This window comes from Perognathus longimembris, chromosome 3 (assembly GCF_023159225.1).
Source record: "Perognathus longimembris pacificus isolate PPM17 chromosome 3, ASM2315922v1, whole genome shotgun sequence".
Classification (NCBI taxonomy): domain Eukaryota; kingdom Metazoa; phylum Chordata; class Mammalia; order Rodentia; family Heteromyidae; genus Perognathus; species Perognathus longimembris.
In genome coordinates, this window is record NC_063163.1 from 82,781,842 (window position 1) to 82,797,556 (window position 15,715).

General features: G+C 58.7%; 1 protein-coding gene across 1 annotated transcript in view; it reads left to right on the plus strand.

The window, feature by feature from the left end:
* Nucleotides 1-15,715, plus strand: part of Ksr2 (kinase suppressor of ras 2) — a 199,554-nt gene that overhangs the window by 33,312 nt on the left and 150,527 nt on the right. The window contains exons 2-3 of the mRNA XM_048340914.1: nucleotides 4,359-4,499; nucleotides 6,557-6,707. Of these exons, the coding sequence (XP_048196871.1) occupies nucleotides 4,359-4,499; nucleotides 6,557-6,707 (292 nt within the window). The remainder of the gene's footprint in view (nucleotides 1-4,358; nucleotides 4,500-6,556; nucleotides 6,708-15,715) is intronic.

Consider the following 15,715-nt stretch of genomic DNA (forward strand, 5'->3'; position numbering starts at 1 on the left):
CCCCCCCCCCCCCGCTGTCCCTGGGCAGGGAATTTGCCTGTGGATCTGAATAGACCAGCTGCTGGAGCCCTTCCCGGGAACTCTCCCCGTCATCGGCCCCGCAGAGCCCAGAGCCAGGGATGTTTTGACAGCCGTCGCCCTGGCAACCATGGAAGGCGCTGTGCCTGGGGCTGGGGCCTCCGCGATTACATGACCCTCATGGGGTCTGATAACCCGGACAGCCTGGGCCCCACAGCCAGGAGCTGCCACACCTGCTCCACATAGGACTTGGGGTTTCTTCCCAGAGCCCCGACACCCGGTTTCAGTGATGCTGGTTCGGGCCAAGACCAGGAAGAATGTGTTGAGCACCGACCGCATGCCCAGCCAACTTGAGCCACTGTGCCTCCACTTCTGGTTTATGTCTTTTTTTTTTTTTTTTTTTTTGGCTGTTTTAATTGCAGATCTGAGTCTCCCATCCACTCAGCTTCCTGAGTAGCTGGGCTGACAGGTTGGTGTGTGTCCCCGTGTCCGGCCCCCCTGCTTTTCTAAAAGAATCACTAAGGGCCCTCTGCGTGAGCAAACCCCTAAACACGCTCCGTCTGTCTCCGTTTAGATTCTGAGTGCAAAATTTCCCGTTTCTCATTAGGGATCTCAGGACACGGTTATTTTTAGCTCTGTCACATGTCCTTGGACTTTTAATTTTTTTTTTTTGTTTATGCTGCTAAATTTATCAACCTGCTAACACAGTACAGTAATAAGGCTGAATCCAGAGGCTCCGGGTTGGGCCTGCGGAAATTTTCCATCTGCTGTGGAGGCGCTGGATCGCCCCCCAGTGGGCAGATGGGGAACTGCACCACAGGTTCCAGCCACTTTTCCCCACCCCCATCCCTCACTTTGCAGGGGCCAAGCCTGGTTGGGGGATGGAGTGGGGATGGGGGAATGGGGGAGACCCCTCACTCTGGCCCCTAGCCGTGCAGTCAGATGCTGGGCCTGGCTGGGCCTCGTGTCTTCCAGGAGTTCCGGGTCTGCTTGAAGGTGGACCTGGAAATCAGCCCCGTAGGCCCTCTAATCTGGCTCTGGGCGGCAGAGGGCGGAGGGGGAAGGGGGAGAACCCGCCTGGAAGGAGAAGCCCGGAGTTTGATCCTGATCTCCGTGCTTCTGCAGCCGGGTGCCCTCAGGCACGTGCCCACGTCTGCGTAATCTGCAGGACCATTCCCAGAGCTCATTTAGTGGGAAGAGGGAACATTACTACTGTATAGGCAGCATCTAGGGAGCAGGCCCCTGTCTTTATTTATGTGTTAACAAGAGTTTGCCGGACTTGGGTTAAAATCCCAGTTTGTCTGGGAGCCGTTCACACCTGTCATCCTAGCTTATTCAGGAGGCTGCGGTCTGAGGATCGTGGTTTGAAGGCCAACCAAGGCAGGAAAGTCCGTGAGTTTCTTATCTCTAATGAACCAGAAAAAAGCCAGAAGAATAGAGTTGTGGCTTGAGATAGAGTGCTAGCCTTGAACAAAAAAGCTAAGGGGAAACACCCAGGGGCCCTGAATTCAAACTCTAGTCTTGGCATGTGTGTGTGTGCGCACACACACACACCCTCTTTTCCACTCAGTAGACTGCTGACTTTGAGCCAGATACGTTGGGGCCACAGTCCCCTCTCACTTGCAGAATAGGGACAGTAGTCAGATGTGTGTCATGACGTCATGGTGAAGGCTGAATAATAAAAAGTGCCATCAGAGGGGTTGGCTTAGAAAGAACCTCTGAATAAACAGTCACAATAACCCCATGTCCTCAGCCTTCGGGGACTTGGTAGGAACAGCTACTGAGCCGGGCATGGTGGCTCACGCCTGTAATCCCAGCTACAAGCGAAGTAAAGATGGGAGGAAGTTTGAGGCCAAACTAGACGTTAATGAGATCCCATCTCAACCAATAAACGCTGGGCATGGTGGCACAGGCCTGTCATCCCAGCCGTGCGTAAACATTCAAAGGGGATCCTAGTTGAGATGCTATTAGAAAAATAACAAGCCGGTGCTGGTGGCTCGCGCCTGTCATCCTAGCTACTCAGGAGGCTGAGATCTGAGGGTTGCGGTTCGAAGCCAGTCCTGGAAGAAAAGTCCCCGTGAGACTCTTACGTCCAATTAGCCACTTCAAAACCGGAAGCGGCGCTGTGGCTCAAGTGGTAGAGCACCAGCCTTGAGTACAAAGAGGCTCCAAGACAGTGCCCAGGCCCTGAGTTCAAGCCCCATGACTGACAAAGAAAAGAAAAATAAAAGGTTAGTGGTGTGGCGCACGCAGCTCAGCCTGCGAGGGTGCACAGTTCAAATCTTGTACTGGCCAAAAAAAAAAAAAAATTACCCAACTTAGATTAGAAAAAAAACCATCAACATTTCCCTGCCTGTAGCCGTGGAAGCTGAAAAACCAGGTCAGCTGCCTCTCAGCCACTTAGAGAGCAGCAGGCAGCGCCTGCACCCGGGCCTGGGCCGGCCGGTCCTGCAGGGAGTCTGCCCTGGGGTCCGTCCCCTCCACGGGGAGGTCAGATGGCTTCCAGGCTTCCTTGGTTACTTGCGTGGCTCCCGCCGCCCACCAGAGAAGCGGTGCCAGCGCCCATGAGCTTGGATTCCCGACGCTCACGTCGAAGGGAACAGACGCAGACGCCTCTAATAATGCACATGTGTGCCGGTGCGGAGACTTGAACCCAGGGCCTGGGCGCTGCCCCTGAGCATTCTCACTCAAGCCGGTCCTCTTCCCACTTGAGCCAATGGCTCCACTTCCAGTTTGTTCTTGGTGGTTTCATGGGAGACAAAGAATCTCATGGACTTTCCTGCCTGGGCTGGCTTTGAACTGCGATCCTCAGATCTCAGCCTCCTGGGGAGCTGGGGTGCCAGGTGTGAGCCCCCCATGTGCGAGGCATGTCTGCTCTCCCCTCCCCCAGTTTCTGCCCCCTGCCCTGTGAGGCCCCGTGTTTTTCTGGGCTCAGTGTGAGCGGCTCCCCCTTTGCACTGGTCAGCGGCTGCCACGTGAACGCGTCGCCCTTTTGTGGCCCTTTGAAGCGGCCGCCGGGCGGGGTGTCAGGGGGGGAGCGGCTCACCCGTGCTGAGGTGCAGGGCGTGAGGGGAGTCGGCGTGGCTGCTCACGCCCGCACTCCCAGCCACCCCTGAGGTGAGGGGTGCGGGAGCGCAGCCGGATGGCAGGGCTCAGGAGCCCCCGGTCTCCAGCCAGTTGGTGTGGGATGGGCTTGGTGGTGCCTGCTGCCATCACCCCAGCTGTGTGGGAAGCACAGACAGGGGGACCACGATCCTGACTTCCCACGCAGAAGTGCGAGACCTCACGGGGGAAAAATCCCGGAAGCGGACAAGGCCTGGTGGGACAGATGGAGAGCTAGAGCGCCTGCCTAGCAAGCCGAGGCCCCGAGTTCAAGCCCTGGTGCTGCCCAGGAGGGGCCGCTGACCAGGCAGCCGGCAGCTGATGGCCGCCCTGGGGCTGGAGGTTCCTCTAAGGAATGGTTCTCCTGGGGGATGTGGCCTGGCGTGGCTGTGGGGGCGGCCCCCGTGGCCTCGTGGCTTCTCTGCGGCCGGGGTCTCTGGGACAGGCGCCATGCTCTCCGCGTCTGGAGGGCTCTGACGAGGGCTCACCGGGCGGTGTTTGTCCCCAGCCACAGGGCCCGCGGCTCCCAGGGCCGTGGGGCTGTGGCGGTGGCCGCCGGTGTTTGGGGTCCCGACCATGCTGGGAACGAGGAGCCCCTTGGTTATGGCGTCTGTTGGCTCAGTCAGTGTTTATGAAGAAGGGGGGAGAGATTTAGAAACATCCTTCTACGACTGCATCTTCTGACTGACTTTTCTCATTTTGGGTCCAATTGTTCCTGAAAGAAGTAGTTTCATTTTTAGAAAAACCTCACTGCCGTGTTTCCCTCCTCTTCCTTCTTCGTCGCTTTGCTGGTGCCCGGGTCTGCGTGACCGCTAGAGCCCTGCCTCTAGCCCAGCGCTTGCTGGTTCATTGCGGTTGAAGCCTAGCAGGCCTTTCTGCTCAGGCTGGCTCTGAACCATGATCCTCCCGATCTCAGCCTCCTGAACAGCTGGGATTACAGGCGTGGCCAACAGCACCCGGCCTCTTGCTTTTCTTCCATTGCATCCCAGCCCCGCAATGCAAGAGAATCAACGGGGTCCCGGGTTCATGACGTGAATCCTTGTGCAGGGCGGTGGCCTACCGCCTCACCCGTCTGCACTGGGGAGGAGGCTTCCAGAACCCGAGGCTTTGGGAGATGCCCACAGAGCTCAGCCTGGGCGGAGGGGGGCTGTCACGGAGGCGGGAGGTGGGGACGGGGCTCCCCCCTCTGGGTGTCCCGTCAGTGGCTCTGAGCCTGGGCCCTGTCGCTGTCTCCACAGAGCAAGCTGGTGAAGTACTTCAGCCGGCAGCTGTCCTGCAAGAAGAAGGTGGCCCTGCAGGAGCGCAGCGCCGAGCTCGACGGCTTCCCCCAGCTCCGTCACTGGTTCCGCATCGTGGACGTCCGCAAGGAAGTCGTGGAGGTGACCAGAGGCCACCCTGCTCCTCCCTCCCCTTCCCTCCCCTCCCCTCCCCTCCCCCAGAACCCAGCACGCACCTGCTCCACTCCCCTGGCTCGGCACCATCCCTGGCCTATGGTAGGCCCTCAAGAAAAGCAAACAGGATCCTGGGAGAGAAGAAAGTCAGATGGGAATCCTTCCGGCCCTCATGCTTGCTGGACTCCCTCTAGCCCAGTCATTTAATTCTCCGTGGATGTGTTTTCTGTCTTCTCACTCCCCCTGCCACGTGGGGACACTTGAATTGTGGCGAGGAGCCACCTGTCGTGGGACGTGGCATGGGCAGTGGCCGCCATATTGGATCACAGGGTCCGGGCCGTGGTCTTCCCGTGTATTCGCCGCGGGGAGCGGGACCCTCCCTCTTCCTCTCGGGCAGGAGGACAGTCTGTAATGTCTCGCTCATTGTCCAGCAGCGCTCAGACCTTGGCTGTTGTAGAAAACCTTGGGAGTTGCGGGTGATTTCCCAATGGCAAAACCAAGCCAGAGCATCTGGCTGGTGTTCCCCACTCCCGAGGCTAGGGGTTCCCCTCCAGGAGGGTGTCCCCCTCTCCAGACGGGCATTCCCCCCTCCAGGCTGGACCGCCCCCTCCTGTCCCAGAAACAGTAGGATTTCCTTACTCAGTGGGGCGAAACTTTTTCTGTAAAAACCACAGCCATCATGGAACCCCCCGGACCCCCCCAGGTCTAGACACCGCACCTGGGGCTTCCTAGGGAGAATTTCAGGTGTAGAGTCATGCACACCTTCAACAACCTTTTGAGTAGATGTAATGACTATCTCCTGCCCTTAGCCCTCCCTAATTGAATGTAGGTCTTGTATTTTAATGTGAATCTTATATTTAAGAGGGATCTTGGTATTTTCCTGTAATGTACAGATATGGCCACAAGAGGGCAGAGGACCCTGGAATCCTGCCCTACTACAGAATTGGTCCCTCCAATTTGATGTGCGAATCTGTATTTCCTTGTAATACTCAGGCATGGCCACAAGAGGGCAGGAGAACCCCACATTATCATCCTACCTTAGTGTCCCTCCTTCCAATTTAATGTCTATTTTCCTGTAATACTAAGGCACAGCCACAAGAGGGCAGGAGAACTCCAGCCTAGCCTAGCCTCCATCCTTCCAATTTACTGTGGTGTGTGTGTGTTGGTGTTGTATTTTTGTTGTAATATTCAGTTATGGCCACAAGAGGGCAGGAGAATGCCACAATATCACCCTAGTCTAGGATCATGGTGGCGTAGTTATTCCAAAACCTTTAAATGATGATTTCTTACATCATTACCATTGCTCGTGTGTGTGTGTGTGTGTGTGTGTGTGTGTGTGTGTGTGTGTGCATGTGCATGCCAGTCCTGGGCCTTGAACTCAGGGCCTGGACCAGTGTTCCTGAGCTTCTTTTGCTCAAGGCTAGCACTCTGGCACTTGAGCCACAGACAGCTCCATCTTTCTTTGTGATTAATTAGAGATAAGAGACTCATGGATGCTTCTGCCCAGGCGGCCTTTAAATCTCCCATCCTCAGATCTCAGATCTCAGCCTCCTGAGAAACTAGGATTACAGGCATTGAGCCACAGGCTCCCGGCTCCATTGGTGGCTCTTATATGCATAGGTAGATAAGCCTGTGTTTGACAGATCTGCAGCGCTTGGGGCAGCAGCCAGGAGGCCACAGCTCCCCCACATTTCTGGCTGGAGCCCTGCTTATCTGCCCACCGTGACTGTCCAGAGGCATCCCTTTTCTCTCCTGTGTACTATTTCCCAGCCCTGCCACATGTCCCTGGTGCTCAAGGCGCCTACAGTATCATTTGCAGCCCAGGCCATCCGGGACTTCCGGTTCCTTTCTCCTTCCAGCTTCAGAAACCTCAAGACAAACCCTGGAGGCTGTGGGGGAGGCCCAGGCCGGTGGGGCCTGGGTTGTGTGAAGGAATGGCGGGGGCCTGGGCTCCCAGGGAGCTAAGGGGTGGGGTAGCCTCCACAGGTGCTGAGTGATGCCTCCAGCGGCCTGGGGCTCCGGTGACCCCCTTCGCCCTCCCCTAGGAGATCTGCCCGGGGCCGCTGAGCCTGGAGGACCTGCTGGAGATGACGGAGCAGCAGGTGTGTGAGACGGTGGAGAAGTTCGGGGCCAACCCCGAGGAGTGCGCACGGCTCAACGCCTCGCTGTCCTGCCTGCGGGCCGTGCACTTGTCAGGTGAGCGGGGCGCCGGGAGAACCTGGGGGTGAGGGGGGGTGTGAGGGAGGGTGGGCTTGAGCCTGGGGGAGGGGGGGTCATCGGCTGGGGGGAGCAGTACCCCAAGATCTGAGGTGAGGGGCCGGCTTTTCCATTCCGGGCCGCGCGCATCTAGACTTCTGTTTTCCTGCGTAAAATGTCCCGTGTAGAATGTTCCATGGATCAGAACCTAACGGCGTGAGGGACGCGGCGGGGGTCATTGTGTGAGCGTGCTCGGCATCGCGGGTGCGATGACACGGGCTGGGAGGACGGGTTTTATGCCACGGAGTCATTTGTGGTGTATTATTATTATTTTGCCAGTACTGGGGCTTCAACTCAGGTCGGCTTTTTCACTTAACGGCGGTGCTTTACTGCGTGAGCCATACTGCCAAGCCCGGCTTTTTGCGCTTTAATTGGAGGTGGCATCTTTCTTGGTGTGCATCTCCTGGGTTTGAAGCTGGGGCCTGAGCGCCGTCCTTGAGCTTTTGTTTTGTTTCCTCTCAAGGCTGGCGCTCTACCGCTTGAGCCACGGCTCCGCTTGCAGCTTTTTGGTGATTAATTGCAGATGAGCGTTTCATGGACTTTCCTGCCTGGGTTGGCTTGGAACTGAGATCCTCAGATCCCAGCAATCCCTTGCACACATACACACTCTGTGTGCACGCCCATGTCCGTGTAGACGGGCACACGCATTTACACACGTGTGTAAGGACACACACGAGACAACCAAGGTGCATTTTGCGCCCTTTCCCAGTGTCCTCGCTGGTTCCTCCCCTCCTGTCCTCACCGTGGGTTGGGAAGGCTTTGGAGAAGGGGCCAATGGTGCCCCGTCCGGCTGCTCCGGCTGCTGCGGGGGCCGGGGGCCGGCTCCCGCGTTCCCCCTCCTACGCCGGCCTCAGCTCTCAAGGCCTGCGGCTCCCCTCAGACTTTCGGGGAAAGAATCACCCGCCGCGCTGCCCCCTTCCGTGCGTGGCTCCTCTGTGCGACCACAGGACCCAGGACACCAGGGTTTAATTTTTACCTATTTAATGGGGGGGGGGGATTTATTTATTTAATTACTTCGCAGTTCCGGGGCGTGTGCTGTGAACTCAGGCGGTGCTCCACCGCGCCAGTCGCACCCCTAGCTCTGTCTGCTCGAAGTCTTTTTCAGATAGAACACCAGTGTTTATGCCCGGGGTCCACCTGCACTGAGATTCCCCCCATTTCTGTGTCCCGTACAGCCAGATGGGGGTGTGGTTCTTTTGGTGGTGGTGGCGGCGGTGGGGCTTGAACTCTGGGCCTGGGCGCTGTCCCGAGCTCTTCAGCTCAAGGTGAGCGCTTTACCACACAGCACCACTTCCAGTTTTCTGGTGGTTCATTGGAGAGAAGACTCTCACAGACTTTCCCACCCGGGCTGGCTTTGAACCGTGATCCTCAGATCTCAGCCTCCTGAGCAGCTAGGATGACAGGCGTGAACCACTGGCTCCCGGCTCTTTTTTTTTTTCTTTTTTTTTTAAACGTTTGCACGGAGGCATGGCTCAGTGGGTAGAGCGCTAGCCAGTGAGTGAGAGTGTCAGGTACCGAGTTCGAGTTCTTGTCTCAGGTCTAAAGACAAAAAGAAAAGGAAAGCAGCCATGTTGTCCCCTCTGCTAGATGGCTTGTCTGCAGGTGGCGCCGGCTCCTGCCTGCTGGGGCCCCATCTCAGTCCCGGGGCGGAGCTGAATGGCTGGCGCCTCGCGGGGCTCCTCTACTGAGGCGGTTGCTGGAGAAGCGTCTCGTGGCCCGTGGTCCGTGGCCCGTGGCCCGTGGCTGGCCCCTGTGAGGCGTCTTGCTGTTCGCCTTCTCCCTGTGTGCTGGATGAAGCCTAATGACTTAGAGCGAGATAAGGCATTGTGGCCTCTGTGTGCTGACCCCTGACCCTTGACCCCGGAGTGTCACACAGGACACGGATCCGGCGATGCCCAGCCTCGCCCCCAGCCCCTCCCCGCCTCCCTGGCATCCCCTGCACCTTTTGCCTAGCCAGGCGCTCCTGTCTGAAGGAAAGCCTGGCTGAGTGACCACCGCGGGCACCGCTGGCCACGCTGAGGGTGACGGCCGGATTGTGACCCCCTCCCTCCCCCAGCACACAGGCCGAGCCCCCCCCCCAGTGCATGGGCCGAGCCCCTCCACCCCCCCGAGTGCACGAGCCGAGCCCCCCTCCCCCCAGTGCACAGGCTGAGCCCCCCTCCCCCCAGTGCTCAGGCTGAGCCCCGCCCCCCCAGTGCACAGGCTGAGGCCCCCTCCCCTCATGCACGGGCCGAGTCCCCCCACCCCCCCAGTGCATGGGCCGAGCCCCCCACCCCACCCAGCCCCCTCCACCCCCCGTGGTGTTTGGGGAACAGGGTTCCAGGGGAGCTGCGGGCGCACATGCAGCTGCTCTCCACCGGGGCACAGCACAGGGCCACCCGCCAAAGCAGCCACAAGAATTCCTTTCTGGAAGCTTCTATCCGGGGCCTAGCTGGTGGTGTTAAATCTCCTGATTTCCACCTTAACTAGCAGCATGACCCCCCAAACGCAGGAATAAAATTGTGCCTTTCTCGCCAGAGCCTCATCTCCCAAGGTCTGCGCCATGGTGTGTCAGCCTTGCCGTCAGAGGTTTGAACTCCCTGTGCGCCGGGCCTGGGTGTGCGGCAGCCTCGCGCCCGTGGGTGTGGCCGAGCGCGGTGGCTCACACCTGTAATCCCAGCTACCCGGGAGGCAGAGATGGGGAATCTAACGCTGCAGGGTGGCCTGGGGCAGAGCGTGGCCAGCCAGACCCCCTCTCACTCCACACGCGCGCGGTGTGGGGGCGTGGCCTGGACCCCGTCTCCTGGGAGGTGTAGGCCGCACTGCCCGGACCCCGCCTGCCTGGGTGCCCCTTTGGGAGCCGTGCCTTCTGTGGGGCGGCCCGGGGGCCGGTGCTTAGCTAGGAAATGGCCCTGCGGGGTGGATCCAGGGCGCTAAGCGGGTGTGGTATGCACAGACACGTCACATGCCACACATCACGTGTCACGTGCCACGTGTCACACATCACGTGCCACATGCTACACGTCACACGCCACACGCCACGTGCCACACGACAGGGAAAGCCAGTGGCTGGGAGTCAGCTTTCAGCAAAGGAATCCCCGGCTGCAGCCTTCCGCCGCTGACCCATCCAGCCTCCGTGGACTTGCCGCCCTGTCCTCTCCCCGGGTGCTGGGCTGTCTCCTTGTGTGACCCCAAGGGGTGACTCCAGGTGTGACTCCACATGACTCCATGTGCGAATATAAGCGCAACTCCCATGTGATACCCTCCTCCTCCTCCTCTCTCCTTTCTCCTCTTCCTTTTGATGCCCCCCTCCCCCCGCCCCCCCGCTGATGAGCAGTTCTGTGTGTCCGTCCTCAGCTTCCCGTGAATGAAGCCCAGCGGGGAGAGAGGACGCTGCCCCTGTCCTCCCTAAATCGTGCTGGGGCCCCCCACCCCCGGCTCTGTGTTGGGATCCTGGCTGGGTGGAGGTGGTGAGGCTGGTGCTGCGGGCACTGGGGGGACGGGGAGGGGTCCCGAGGCCGGGTGCTGCGGGCACTGGGGGGGGCTGGAGTCAGAGTCACTGGAGGGATGGGGCCAGGGGTCCGTGGAGCCATGGTTGGGGTCTCATACGGGGGCTGTTGGGGGTGGGTCAGAGCCGGTGAGGTTGGGGGGGCTTGGGGTGGCGGGTGGGGTGAGGCCGGGCACACACTGCTGGAGGAAGGGGCCCCCGGGGGCCGCAGGAAGCAGAGCTGCCTGAAATAGGTCAGCCTCAGCCGCTCCTGGCTTGAAGGATCCCCCCACCCGCCTGGCCAGCCTGTGGTCTCCCTTTGAGGAGAACAAAGAGAGAGAAGGATGTTGATTGCCTATTGTTCTCATTATTCGCTTTGATGTGGGGGAGGCCGACCCTCTCCTGCGTGGTCTGAGGCCACAGCCTCCTTTCCCTTGCGTGAGCTCCCGTCCTCCTGGCTCCTCAGGAGTCTTGATGTGCAGGTGACAGAGACTGGGGGCAGGCATAGAAATGCACACCTGTAATCCCAGCAACTTGGGAGGCAGAGATAGGAGGATCGTGGCTTGAGGCTGGCCAGGGAGAATATCATGGAGACCCAGTGTCAGCTAGCAAGCCAGCCATGGCGGCTCTCCTCTGTGATCTCAGCTCCGTGGGAGACGGAGATGGAGATGACTGCAGTTTCACCCAGATTGGGCAAGGAAAGTGAATGAGACCCCATCTCAACCAATGAATGGGCCACAGTAGCACACACCCGCCACCCCAGAGACAGCTCAGTTCTTGGCAAAAGAGGGTCGGCATATCTGGAAAAAAATGGAACAAAACAAACACTACCAACAGCTATTTAGAAATACGGAAAGCAGGGGCTGGGAATATGGCCTAGTGGCAAGAGTGCTTGCCTCCTACACATGAAGCTCTCGGTTCAATTCCCCAGCACCACATATACGGAAAACAGCCAGAAGTGACGCTGTGGCTCAGGTGGCAGAGTGCTAGCCTTGAGCGGGAAGAAGCCAGGGACAGTGCTCAGGCCCTGAGTCCAAGGCCCAGGACTGGCCAAAAAAAAAAGAAATACAGGAAGCAAGAAGACTAAGCGTGTGACTCAATGAGAGCCCTAAATAGTGCTCTGGGCTGGTGGAGGCCAAGAGGCCGGTGCTGGGCACGTGCGGGTGAGAACACAGGAGAAATTGAGGGAGCCAGGGGGCCGGTGCCCTGGGAACACGTGCATGAGAACACAGGAGAAGTTGTCGGAGGTGGAGCGGCTCAGCGCGGCCAGGCTGGGCTCCGGGTCCTCAGTCAAGTCAGCAGGGAGCAGAGGAGGCTGGGAGCCTGCCACACCCCTGGCCACACATACCCGTGTGTGCGCACATTCACACACATGCTCACACCAACACAGGCACACACACACCACTCACACATGCACACATGTGCACACACGCACACTCCCACACATACAGATGCATGCATACACACTCAATATTCACATGCATGCATGTACACACTCACATGCACACATGTGCTTGCACACTCAACATTCACATACACACACACCTCCCACCCCACCCGGCTCCTACTCTCTCCCTGGGGCCTTGTTTAAAACCTTGCAGGTCATCTGCAGATAAACAGCTCAGAGAGCCACAGTGGAGGTGAGGTGGAGTGGGGTGGTGTGGGGAGTGGGGAGCTGGGGTGGGGGCGGGGGTGGAGGTGATGAGGTGGGGGTGGGGTGGGGGTGATGAGGTCCAGGTGAGGGGCAGGGCTAGGTGGGGGATAGGGTGGGGGCGGGGTGGGAGCTCCGTCCAGCCCCCCTGCCCAGCCTGGGTGGACAGGGCCAGGTTCCATCCGGACAAATCTGCAGCACCTTCCCCTTGGGGACCGCGTCTGACGGTGTAGAAACAGCCACGCGTGTGTGAGTGTGTGACTCACCCACGCGCTCGCTTGAGCCAGCATGTAGGAGCCACCTGGGCGCCCACGCTGACTCCGTGCGTGACCTTGGGCAGATGTCCCCACCCCTCCAAGCTCCCGCTGCCCGGTCTGAAAGTTCAGGGAGTCTCCATCCTGGCCGTGGTTGAGGAGGAGATGAGATCAAGCGGACTCGCCGGGCCGGGTCGGGCCGGGCGACCAGGTGCGGAGCCACCTTGGTGGCCGGGCTGGGCCTTTTGGCCGTCGAGGGGCTGGGCTGGGGCTGTCCAGGTTAAAGCTTTCATATTCGGTCTCACCACCGAGCAGCCTTCTGGAAGGATCCCTTCTTTCTTTTCCTCTTTTCCAGTTTATAGATAAAGACGTCTAATTGCCCCAGTGGGATGGCACCTTGGGACGCTGTGTGGGGGGAGACGGCGGGGTGGGCGTGGTGGGGAGGAGGCGGGGTGGGCGTGGCTGGTGAGCGTGACGGGGGCAGGGTGGGCGTGGTTTGTGGGCGTGGCTGGTGGGTGTGGCGAGGAGGAGGCGGGGTGGGCGTGGTAAGGAGGAGGCGGGGTGGGCGTGGTGGGGAGGAGGCGGAGTGGGCGTGGTGGGTGGGCGTGACGGAGCAGATGGGCGTGGCTGGTGGGCGTGGCGAGAGGAGGCGGGGTGGGCGTGGCTGGTGGACGTGACGGGGGCAGGGTGGGCGTGGCTTGTGGGCGTGGCTGGTGGGCGTGGCGAGGAGGAGGCGGGGTGGGCGGGGTGGGGAGGAGGCGGGGTGGGCGTGGCTGGTGGGCGTGGCTGGTGGGCGTGGCTGGTGGGCGTGGCGAGGAGGAAGCGGGGTGGGCGTGGTGGGGAGGAGGCTGTGTGGATGAGGTGATCTGGGCCTGGCCAGGTGGGTGTGGCGTGGCCGTGGCCGGGTGGGCGTGGCCGTGGCCTGGGGCTGACCGTGGCCTGGAGCTCAGCGCGGCTTGCTTGCGGGAATGTCTTTGGATTTCTTGGCCCGGGGACATGCCGCATCTCTTTTCTGTCAGCGTCCAGGACTCTATTTATTTAATTTCCCTTTGGCTTTGGTTCCGACCCCCCTTGCCTTCCCCCTCCTCTCCTGGGAGCTGGTTTTCTCTTGTGTTCTTTCTAACCAGCGGGAATGACAGTATTCGTAATAGCAGCAGCAATAATGGTGATAATAAAAAACGGCAACAGATCCACCCAGTGCCCTGTCTTCTGGGATCAGAAGTTTGTGGGCTAAAATTCCAGCTGTCTCTTTAGAGGCATCTGTTGCTAACTAATAGCGTGGTGTTTTGCTTTTGGTTTCCCCCCCTCTCCCCAAGTCTTGCCTCAAAGGCTCCAGAGCGGAGAGAATTCTGACAAAATCATTTTAATCATCCGGAGAAGGCAGGCTTCCCTAGCATGCAGCACATTCTCGGCTTTTCTCCCTCTTCCCTTTAGGCTTCTCCTCCATTCTAGCCCAGGAAGTTCCCGGCGCATCGGCTTAGGGCCAGAGGGAGAGGTGTGCAGGAAAGACACGGCCTCCCTCATTTCTGAGCGGGCTCCCTCATCAGCCGGGGCAGTGATTTCATGTCCGGTCTTTTCACGGGGTGCACGGCTTGCTCGGTGAGCACTCACTCTCCCTTCACCGCTTCCCCGGGAAGGGGTGGCTGCCGCCATTCCCACCCTCAGGTCACGCAGCAGCAGTGCCCGGCCGGGGACCTGCACAAGGGGCGAGCGCCGGGGTCCTCGGCGGCCCCCGGTCATCAGCTCCCAGCTCCCCTGACCCAGAGCTGAGGTCAGAAAGAGATGCTCGGCCTCTCGGCCCTGCAAATCCTCTTCTGTAAAACAATGATACTCCTACTAGCTTATGGTTTATTTACACACACACACACATACACACACATATATATACATATATATATAGCCTGTCCTGGAGCTTGAACTCAGGGCCTGGACACTGTCTCTGAGCTTCTATTGCTCAAGACTAGCACTCTACCACTTGAGCCACAGCGCCACTTCTGGCCTTTTCTGTGTAGGTGGTGCTGAGGAATTGAACCCAGGTCTTTATGTATGCTAGGCAAATACTCTGCCATGAAGCCACATTCCCAGCCCTTATGATTAAAAACAAAAAACAGAAAACAACAATATAATACCTCATAGGTGTTAATGTACAACAACAACAATAATAACGATGACATATAGTGCTGATGGCCCATTTCCTCCATGCCAGGCACTTGATAGGACTGGCCAGGTTTACTCCTCTTGGTGCCCTTGCATGACAGTCACACCTATTCTTTTTTAATTTTTTTTTGGCCAGTCCTGGGGCTTGGGCTCAGGGCCTGAGCACTGTCCCTGGCTTCTTTTTGCTCAAGGCTAGCACTCTGCCACTTGAGCCACAGCACCACCTCTGGCCTTTTCTATATATGCGGTGCTGAGGAATCGAACCCAGGGCTTCATGTATACAAGGCAAGCACTCTTGCCACTAGGCCATATTCCCAGCCCCACCTATTCTTGATTCTCCACAGAGGAGCAAACCCAAGCTTTGCGCAGAGCTACTGTCCCAGGCCCGCACCCAGTCCCTGGCCAGCTGGGTGGGTGCCAGTGTCCGGGCCTTAAGCTCTGGCCCATCTCAAGTTAATTTGGACATAGGTGTGGAAACCAGGCAGAGCCTCAGTGTCTCCCAGCCAGAAGAGAGGAGAAGCCTCTTGGTGCCGGGGGTGCTGGTGGTGGCTGGGTCCCACTCCTCCCAGAGCAGACACACCTTCTGTCTTCCCCCAAAGGTGTCCTCCTCTCTCCCCTACCCCTTGTTTGTCATGGCTTTTGGAATTGAGAGGTATGTAGAAAAGAGAGGCAGCAAGCCGATGGTCCAGGCCTGTCATCCTAGCTACTCAGGAGGCTGAGATCTGAAGATCATGGTTCAAAGTCAGCCCTGGCAGGAAAGTTCATGAGACTCATCTTCAATAAACTACTACAAAACTGGAAATGGTATTGTGCCTCAAAGTGGTGGAGCATGAGCTCAGGATAGCGCCCAGGTCATGAGTTCAAGCCCCAGGACTAGCAGAGAGAGAGAGAGAGAGAGAGAGAGAGAGAGAGAGAGAGAGAGAGAGAGAGAGAGAGAGAGAGAGGTAGGTGCTCTCCACAAACATATAAGCAATACAGGGCTACTGGAGCTGTGTGTGTGTGTGTGCATGCGTGTGTGCACGTGCAAGTGACCATTGCTCACACCTGCCTGTGCTAACGCCAGCCAGTGCCCTCTGAAGGTCACCCTTCAGGTGTTCTGTGTCTCTTGCTTGTCATTTTCTGAATGTTTTGAGAGCGGAGGACTTGGCCCTTCCTTAAGAAGCCGCATGTATGAAGTATTTCTTTCTTTTGTTTGTTTGTTTATTAGAGTGTTTTGCCCTGCCCTTGCCTTTCAAAATATTTTTCCCCTCCTCTCCCGTGCCGGTGGCCTGGCCCTGCGCAGGGTAGCCAAGGCAGTCAGCAGGAAGGGCTACGCCAGCCCGAGGTCAGGATGGGGCCCTGGCGGAGGCTGCAGGCCGGGAGGGGGAGCACCTTCGCTGGAGGTGCAGCGGGCTTCAGCAGCAGGGGACCCGGCACGGGT